Genomic DNA, 9813 nt, shown 5'->3' with positions numbered 1-9813 from the left:
TAAATATTTTTGCATTTGCACTATTTAGTAATTTGCTAAAAATGCATTTGAATCATCACAGAACTTTCTAATTTATTTCAAATACAGCAAAGAAGCCAGTGGGAAAGTAACTAAAGTGTTGACCTGGACGCAGCGTCTCTAGGTGAAACAGAAAAGAATGGACACAGGTTATAGTAGACCTCTGTCAGTGATACAGAGGAGGCAGCAGATCTCTAAATGGAGTTATTCATTGGTGCCATCATCAGGGTCTCTGCCCAGGCACCTTCAGCAACAAAGATCCCTGTTCATCTGCGTGGCTGACTTCTGCAGCTGTCCCCTGTCCTATGGTATTACTGACATGACAGACCTGCCAAGAGCTCTGGGTCAACACTACCTATCTAATGTCAACCTCTTTTCCTAGAAACATGAAGGTAGGAGTGGTGATGCAACTTTTCCTCAAAAGTAAGAAGGTTATTAAAGCCACGAGACATAAACTACTTGCACACCAAGTAGTCTACTAACTACTTGGTGTTACAAGTAGTTAGTAGACTACTTGGTGTGCAAGAGGCTGTTACAAGAGATGCGCTGGGAAGCTAGCATACATTTGATTTGGCAGATTAACAAATCTTATGGACTAATACAACCGAGATAACTTTGATATCACACACTAGTGCTGAACGTTGTTCATGATTTAGACAACTACTACCTGCAGGGTTCATTGTTGATTTTCCCCCTAGCACCTTCATAAGGTTGTACATATTTAGAAGTAACATCGTGGCAAAGTTGTGTTTTCTCAGAGCCTTGGCTTGTTGTACTTAGATGTTCCAGTGTAGACCTACAGGCCAAAAAATGCGATTAATTAAATCGGTCACTTTAATCTGCTCTTAGGTTTATTCCTGTGATAAATTGGGAAAAAACAAATCTGTTTAGAGTTAATCTATTTAACGCTGGAAATAGGCACAGAGAGACAGCAAGTACAGAAAATGGATGGCTGTCTCCTAAAACAAGGTTCTTAACTCTTTTGCGCCATCTCCTGGTTAATATAATTAGCTGCTTGTAGCAGAAAGTACTTCAAAGCTCCTTTTGCATTGAATTTCTGCATAAATGAATCCTGATAGTCAGCATGAGGGGTCAGAAAGCTTATCTAAAATCTAATCTTACTTTTAACTTCTTAGTCACTTTTATTGTAAATCGATTGGAGCCGTATATACTGCCAGGCTTCATAAATATAATAAATCATGGGAGATGCACAGAAAGGTGTTCATCTTCTGGCAATCAGCTTCATGTTGGAACTGCAACTTGGCACCACCATGGCAAGCAGTTAAATTCTTCATTAATGAAAACAATTCACTCCCTTTTTGTGTTATACTATAATCTGAACTTCTCCCCTATGTCAAAAATTAAAGATAAAAATAATTTTCTTCAACACTGTTTTTCATAAGAATCATCTTTTAGCTGCCTAGTGCCTCCCCAATATACAGTTCTTTATGACTGAGCAATCTTTTAGTCTACCCTTTTAATTTTAATTCCTGAAATCAGGTAAACCCCTCCTCCATAAAACATAGTTAATGTATAATTTATAGAAACTTTTGACTCAACCAAACTCATAGAACCAAGAACTTTAAGGAGGTCCATTTCAAAAGGTTGTATACTGTTCCAACAACTTTTCCAGCACCGTTTCCCAAAATAGTGAAGGAAACCTGTGATCCCCCACCCCCCACTAACAGTTGTGCTTACAAGTTAGAAATTAAAATAAATTGGGGTGTGTCAAAAAAAAAACATTAACCCATGAGGATTCCTACATGTTTCTAGAGTCCAATCAGGTTTTAAAGATAAAAACTCAAAATGTAGACAAAGGGAATTCAAGAAAGGAATTGTAAATGGACATTTAAAAAGTACCAGCAAGGTGGAGAAGAAATATTGGAGAAACAAAAAGGATACAATGAAACAAAGTTTAAGACCCAAGCAAAAAAATAAAAAAAATAAAAAAAAGGGAAGCAGAACAAGAAAAGTAAATAAATCATAAGTAAATGAAAAGCAAGGCATAAAGGACATAAGGAAGGGACACAAAAAAAGGAGAATATGGCCAAGGACAAAAAGGTGCATGGAAAGAAGTATGAAAGGAAGGAGATGGTGGACAAATATGAAGTAAATAAAAAATGAATCAAATTAATAGATTAACTATCCTATCCTGAAGTGAATGAGTCACTTCAGGATAGGAAACTAGAAACCACAAGTCTTTCTAAATTATTTAAATGGTACAGTTGTGGATTTAGCCCAAAAATGGAAAAGCACTGACCCATGAAATCAGAAACTTTCCATTTTAGTCCAAAATATGTGGAAATTATGTGCTCGTCTTAAAGTCACGACATGAAACATTTTCAAAAAATTTACAAATCCTTTACTACAATTAATAGTTTATTAGTTTTATTATAACCTTGCATGTTTAGCATATTAAGTGCATAAAAAAGGATCTCTAATTTTAAAAAAATTGTGGCCCATGTTTACTTTTAACTAGACATTTTTGATGTTAACAGAATAAAATTTAGTTTTCTTTGATACTTGTCCAGTCCTGTAAATCATTTGCATTAACTTCCATACATCAGACTCTGGAGAAACTCATCTACATAAACCTTTGGATATTTAATATTTTAAGAACAATCATGTTATTTAGAGGATCCTCCCCCTAAATGTGTTGATTAGTATTTGACGAGGCATCTGAACCAAAACCTTTCTGAACATCAACTGTAAAGGTATTTTATGACTGCCCAGTTGTACAACCATTAAATTTCAGACAGACTGCAGATTTAATTTTGATGACATTAAAAAGACTGCCCTATGAGGTTTTATTTCAAGAGAAAATCTTGAGATGGAGAAAAAAAAAATCAATACATGTTTTGTTACACAGTGGCCTTGCATCCATAACTTACTTATCCCCAAAGAACCGTGACAGATACTCAGCGAACCATGAAAATACAAATCATTTCACAGTAAAACTTAACTAATGAAAACTAAAACAAAATAAAAGCAGATACAAGTGTAAATTCTTTTTTACAAAAAGGTAAAATGAAAACATACAAACTGTTTAAATTTACACAATATATCTGAGAAAACAAGCTTTTTGTTACACAAACTTGCTTTTCAGATATTCCACATTACTCCTTCTGAAAAAACCTTAGGAGGAAAAGAGGTGCAGGTCTGCATTTGGGACATTCAGTTCTCACATGTAGCACATAAGCTGAAAAGGTCTGAAGTACCATTCTGGCACAGGAGGGTAGAGTAGGTGAGGGAGGTCTAGAAAGGGCTTAAAATGCCCCTTTACAGTTAAATATAACTATGACGTTTTCTGGAATGTCCAAAGGCTCTGAAAACCGATGAAGCCAGAGTCCATTGAAAAACATAAAAAATAGACCAAAGATTTAGTCATCAAACTTGATTTTCTTCCCCTGGGGTTTTGCTCCAAATCCGCCGCCACCTCTTCCACCTAAAATGAGGAGAGAGCAAACATTTTACCACCAAGCATCATTAAAATGAAACCTCATCAAGCAGATAAATTCAAGATCCAAGTATGAAATCAACATGACAACCTTGCAATCTCTCCTTAGTAAATATTCCTAAAGATTACCTCCAAAGCCTCCACGTCCGCCGCCGCGTCCACCCCTTCCTCCTCTGCCGCCGCCGCCACCGCGACCGCCGAACCCACCGAATCCACCACGGCCTCCACGGAAACCTCCTCGTCCTCCGCCGCCGCCGCCACCTCTGCCTCCACGGAAGCCGCCATCACCCTTTGGCTTGGCGTAGTCCAGAGTCACTTTGCTGCCATCTATTTCACTATCCTCCATGGCCTCCTTTGCTGCCTTGCAATCACTCTCATTATCAAAGTCCACGAAACCAAAACTGTTGAGAGAGTCCTTGGGTTACTGATAAAATCATCACAAAACCATAGACTATGAGACTTGCTCAACTTTAGGGCTCACAGTGTTTTAATAAACAATGAGGAAACCCAACATTCAATAACTTGAGCTACATTTTAAAAGTTGTGAGAAACCATTTCGACTCTTTTTAAATTTCAATCAGGGAAAATAGAACTGTCTCACAACAGACATGGACAACTTCCACCTAGAAAGCTGTCTGTTTAACTGTGATTTCACTCTGCTTCTCATGCGAATCCTTACACTGTCACTATTAGACAGATAGGTGCTCACGAGAAGCATCCAATAGCTGTGGAGAACGTCTGTTTCTATTAAACGTACCCTTTTGATGCGCCGGTGTCTCTGTCTGTAACTATTCTGGCTGCCACAGACCCCTCAAAGGAGTCCTTGAGAGACTGATCTGTTGTGTCTTCGGAAAGACCCTTGACAAAAAGAGTTTTTGTTGGACCTTGGAGAAGAAGGGGGGTAAAAAAAAGTAGTGTTAATTGTTTTGTCCTTAAAAACAACAGTTCTAAGAAGCTTAAGCCCACTCTATAAGACCAGATCAGGACTTGACTATCTTAGAATCTTCAAGAAATTTCAGGAGATCAAGTTTTCATCATATCTGGCCAGGCCAATTGTGTGAGAGGAAAATGAAAAGTTAAGACAAATATAAAAATGAAGTGTAGATATGGATATGTACCTGAGTTTCCTCTACCTCCATCTCTTCCACCGCTGCTCTGGCTAAACTCCAGCCGGACGGAGCGACCTTCTATTTCTGTGTGGTTGAGGTTTTCCAAAGCTTCCTTGGCATCCTCTGCGTTTTCAAATTCTACAAAAGCAAAGCTAAAAAAAAAAAAAAAAAAAACCTTAGTAAGATAAATCTGACACAAGTGTGAAAGAAAAATAAACAAAAAGTGCCGACAACTACAATAACAATCCATGTTGAAAATTACAAAAGCATTGACTTGTAGCACAGTAGACATTGTCAATACCCATATAGAAATAGGGCAAAGCCAGTTCTGACTGTGCATTGCCTCTGCTTCTCGTGCGAATCCATGTATAATCATAGATCAGATTAACAGGAGCTCATGAGAAGGTGTGCTCAAATTATTATTGTAGGAAAGCTCTTTAAGCATGGAGGTTCAGTAAAAGTTGTCACAGCAATGCTTACCCTTTAGGCCGTCCATCTCTTTGAGGAATCCTTACAGAGACGGCTTTCTCAAAAGTGGATTGCAGCACTTCCTCTGTGGCACTGAAGGAGAGATTATTCACCACCAATGTTTTGCTGGCAGCGCCACCTGCTGCATGACAAGAGCAAAGTGGTGAGATGAATACAGTTGAGAACATTTCCCTTTACATTGTTGAATATGAATATTTTGCATATTGCAAACCAGCTGCACCATAAATAAGATGGACACATTTAATCTGGTATGATTTTTTTTAAAGCTTACCAGATGCCCTTGCTCCTTTTTGGCTCTTGTCTCCAACATAGTCAACAATGATGGATCTCCCCTGCAGCTCAGCTCCCTGCGCTTCCTCCAGCATCTTCTCTGCCTCAGCCTCAGTTTTGAACTCAACATAGGCAATGCTGTGAAAAGAAAAAAAAAATTACTTTGCAGACCAGACATGTGGTGATAATATTGCTTCACGACGTACACTTTAAATGTATAAAATACAACAAGCCGCTGCAATTAAATCTTTGTTTCCAAGATTTTTGGCCAGTCACATTTTAGAACTCAAGATACTTACATAAAAAAAAAAACACAACATTATACTTATTATAATTATGAAAAACTATGGCTTACCCTCTGTTTGAACCAGTTTGGCCTTGTGGTAACCGAACGTCAACCGCACTTTCAAACACCTCTTTCAGGTCATCGGTTGTTGCAGAGTAAGGAAGGTTTTTTACAAACAGTGTCCGAGCATCTCTCTCTGAAAAACATGTATTATTAGAAACAGAAAAAAAAAACAGCCCAAAAAAGTAATATAGCTACCAAACCCACATAATAAAGGTTATTATAAGAAGGTAGAATTATTACCTTTCTTGCCCTCTTGTGAGCTCTCTTTGCTGCGAGCTTTATCCAGCTTCACCTCCTGACCCATGAATTTCTTGCCGTTGAGCTCCAGTGCTCTGTTGAGATCGTCCTCATTTTCAAAGTCTACATATCCAAATTTCCTACCAAGGTAAAAGACACATGTCACTTTTAACACTGTCCAAAACAAGAGAATGTCTTCCATTTAATAAATTCTCTTTGGTAAAACATTCAGGCCACAAAACCGAAATCTTCAATGTGCCCAAGTTTAAAATGTGCAAGCTTTAATCTGACACAATATACTGCCAGTTCATTCCACAAAAAGCACAAATGACTCAAAATAGCTGCTTACTTTGACATTCCAAGCCGGACGTCAGTGATCTCGATGTTGTTTTTTGAGAAGAACTTTCTCAGCCCATCTTTGATCTCTTCAAAATCTTTGTTGCAGTTCAAATTTCCAACAAATAAACTGAGCCCTAAAAAAAAGTAACAAGTTTCATTATTTTATGTGAAGCAGCATTCGATGTGAAGCAGAAATTTAGTTCACATTTTCAATAAAATCCTTCCTTACCTTCACCATCTGACTTTACTTTCTTAGCAGGTGGTGTCTCCTTCTTGCCTTCTGCTTTTCTCTTTGCAGGTTTTACTGGGGCGTCTGTGGAGGAAGGAAAGAATTTTAAACTTGATGGCACAAAAAATAAATATTTAAAAAGAAAAAAAAAAGAAAACTGGAGGCAAATCTAGAGCCCACATAACCAAATACAGGTTTTATTCTTCAGCAGGGAGGAAAATATGTGTTCTTAAACTCACCCTCGTCTTCTTCCTCATCGTCTTCGTCGTCATCCTCATCATCATCCTCCTCCTCTTCTTCTGACTCCTCCTTTGCTTTGACCATGCCAGCTTTCTTTGCCTTTGTGGCTGCAGGAGCTGGAGTGGTATCCATCTCTTCCTCAGAGTCTGCAGAATGTAAACATTAAGTCTTATTTCATTGTGGAAAAAACCCCCAAAAAACAAACATGACCAAAAGCAATTAACCTGCATCAGATATATGAAAAGGTGACATCATCCATGATCAGTATTAAGTCCCTTGTAATCATCACAACGGTGTAGTAATGTACAGATTTTATATTAAAGCAAACAGGCCTGGTCTTACCATCTTCGTCATCATCTTCCTCAGACGACTCTTCAGCAGGCTGTCCTTTAGCTGCTGGTTTTGCTGATTGCTTGGCTGCTTGGGTCTTCTTGGGTGGTGGGGCCTCTTCTTCTGAGTCGTCATCTTCCTCGTCGTCATCATCATCATCAGAGGACTCTTTAGCAGCAGCCTTGGTTGGTGCCTTTGCTGCAGGCTTAGCAGGAGCACCCTTTTTAGGGGGCGGAGCCTCCTCCTCAGAATCCTCTTCATCAGAAGACTCCTTTGCAGGTTTAGTCTTCACTGCGGGTTTGGCAGGACCCTTGGCAGGCTTTGCAGCTGCCTTGGCTCCTTTCTTGGGAGGTGGCGCCTCTTCTTCAGACTCATCTGTTCAGAAAATAATCTAGGTGTTAATATTAATCGTAGCTGTACAAGGTAAAGATTCTAAGATGCAAATGTAAACAGTGTCACAGCGATTGAGGATAGAACCGGCAGACAATTAAATACGCACCGGCACCGAAGACATAGCGCTGCCTTTGCTTTTCCTCCGTACATAACACACATGAGTACTGAACAAACCCATGCATGCCAAGAAATGGAGGGTGTAGGGACAATTTTGACAAAATGTCCAAGTCCTACGTATACGTGCACAACAAAGTTACATTTGCTTTAACTCCACCACCACATACCGTCATCGTCTTCATCATCATCTGACTCCTCGGCTTTGGCTGCGGCTGCCTTAGCTGTCGTTTTTGCCTTTGCAGGTGCAGTTTTTGCAGGCGCCTTTTTTGGTGGTGGCGCCTCTTCCTCGGATGACTCTTCTGTAAATTGTCAAACCATGGCACATTTTTAGACAACGGTTTCAGATTAAATCCCCTTATAAAAACAACCTGCAATGCTTTGTTAAACACTGGAAAAATTACAAAAACACTTTAATGGTAAGATTAAGCATCCATAGTACAAGTGTGTCCGAAAACGGCTACAAATCCTGTTTTCAAAAATGTCCAAAACAATTCCATCAACTGATTTTAAAACAGTAGGGGTGATAAAGACGATCCTAAAATTTTGAGATTTTTTCCAAGAAAATTTCATAGTATTGTGAAAGTGTAACAAACTGATTCTTAGCCTCAACTTCAATAACTGAGTTTGTGTATTTTAAATATGTGAACACTAAAACTGGAGGCAAAATAGTGTTTTAGCTGATGGGTAACAGACATAAAAAAAATGAATGCTATTTTTGTACTTTAGGGTTTTCGGTGTTACGATTACCTATTGAGTGAAAAAAAAAATACTGAGATGTTCAAAGCAATACCTGAATCGTCGTCTTCATCACTTTCAGCCTTCTTAGCAGTCACACCATTCTTGACAGCTTTTGCAGTTTTTGCTGGAGTTGCTTTCTTTGTAACCTTAGCTGGAGGAGCCTAATGGCAAAATAGAAACATGTCAAAATTATTTCACTCCAATAAATTAAAAATGTAAAAGAAAAAGAAAACCTAAATCATAGTGGAAAGTACCTCTTCCTCTTCGCTGCTGTCCTCCTCGCTAGAGTCCTCTTCTTCCTCCACCTGTTTAGGTGGGGGGGCTTTTTTCTTTTGAGCTTGATTTGCTGCCTGAAAATGAAACAATAGCACATTTTGATGAATAATTAAAAAAACTACTGAAAGTACTGCCATACATTTGTCTTAGTAAAAGAATCAACTTGAAATACAAATACCTTATTCACAATGGAAAACAGTTCTTCAATTGTATGTACAACTTTCAGATTATCAAATAAAAATATAAACTGGTGCCCAAAAATTATGTTAAATAGACCATTATAATGTTAATTATATCAAATAAAACAATCAAGCGTCACGTTATCCGCGTTGGAACGCTGTAATACACACTCGGTTTTGGTTGCTCGCCTCGTGTGTCACTCAGCGTACACCCACCCACGTGGGACTCATGAGGAAGGCCAGCTAACATATGGGCTAAGCTTAAATCAAATAGGTTAATAGATTTTTAGGAGCAATAAATTACACAAAAAACAAAGCTACTACACACAATCTCTAGAAAAGCAAATATAAATTTAATTTAATTTGCAAGTTGTGGGGGGAAAAATGCTGCTGAAAACGCGACCAAAGCTACAGCTAGCTTGAGCTAGCATAGCGCATGCTTCCAAGTATACAGGTAAAACAAAAAAGTTCGATATTAGTCTCAATTTACGGCTTAGTTGTTGAAATTAACCTTTATCGAAGACTAAAAGATACTGCACAAACAGAGACGCGCGAGAACCATGGTGGAAAGCTGACTACAGTTAGCAGGCCGAGCTAGGCCACATCCACGGCTATTTCGACAGAGGATCAACGTTATTTACGGAAAAAATAAACCGAACACGAGCAGTTAGGCGACTTGCAAAAACTTCTCCATAACCCATTGATTCACTTTAGCACATTAGCCCATATTTCTATTGTGAATTAGCGTGTAATTTTCTTAAAAACGCAACAACTTTAGCGTAAGGGCCTCGTGCGTAAACAGATTAATCTACCACAAGCGCGCGCTCATACAACGTAATCTAAAAAGATTTTAAAAAAACACTTTATCTTACCTTTGCTAACTTCACCATGATTACTGCTGTTGTGTTTCAATGAAACACTGGAATCTCGATGTGTAAAGACGGATAACTAAACTGCTAGTACATGCACGTGGTTGTGTCTGCTCGACGGAACATTGAACTGGAAAAAGACAGATAGGTCGCAGCCGCGGCTTCTCTCCTGCT

At 38.6% G+C, this 9813-nt stretch overlaps 1 protein-coding gene across 2 annotated transcripts; it reads right to left on the bottom strand.

The window, feature by feature from the left end:
* Positions 1–2653: 2653 nt before the first annotated feature.
* ncl (nucleolin) lies at positions 2654–9813 on the bottom strand. 2 transcript variants are annotated; one of them, XM_007541556.2, is made up of 16 exons: positions 9643–9813; positions 8570–8665; positions 8368–8476; positions 7745–7876; positions 7080–7442; positions 6737–6883; positions 6498–6581; positions 6279–6402; positions 5933–6069; positions 5699–5825; positions 5345–5481; positions 5065–5194; positions 4594–4736; positions 4233–4359; positions 3605–3876; positions 2654–3463 (listed from the first exon to the last, which is right to left on the bottom strand). In XM_007541556.2, the coding sequence occupies exons 1-16, from the start codon at positions 9658–9660 to the stop codon at positions 3399–3401; spliced, it is 2211 nt and encodes a 736-aa protein (XP_007541618.1). In that variant the 5' UTR covers positions 9661–9813; the 3' UTR covers positions 2654–3398. The 2 variants fall into 2 exon arrangements, with proteins under 2 accessions (XP_007541618.1, XP_016520837.1); XM_016665351.1 differs by having other exon boundaries at positions 6498–6583; positions 6742–6883.

The sequence above is a fragment of the Poecilia formosa genome, unplaced genomic scaffold, assembly GCF_000485575.1.
Source record: "Poecilia formosa unplaced genomic scaffold, Poecilia_formosa-5.1.2 Scaffold10, whole genome shotgun sequence".
In the NCBI taxonomy this organism is placed as follows: Eukaryota; Metazoa; Chordata; class Actinopteri; order Cyprinodontiformes; family Poeciliidae; genus Poecilia; species Poecilia formosa.
This window is presented reverse-complemented; position numbering and strand designations above follow the sequence as displayed.

Bases quoted from the DNA above. Each gene is read 5' to 3' on its own strand.
- ncl (XM_007541556.2), bottom strand. The intron at 7,443-7,744 runs GTATGTGGTGGT...TTTTCTGAACAG, and splicing joins TGATGATGAAGACGATGACG to ATGAGTCTGAAGAAGAGGCG. The intron at 5,826-5,932 runs GTAATAATTCTA...CATGTTTTTCAG, and splicing joins CTCACAAGAGGGCAAGAAAG to AGAGAGATGCTCGGACACTG.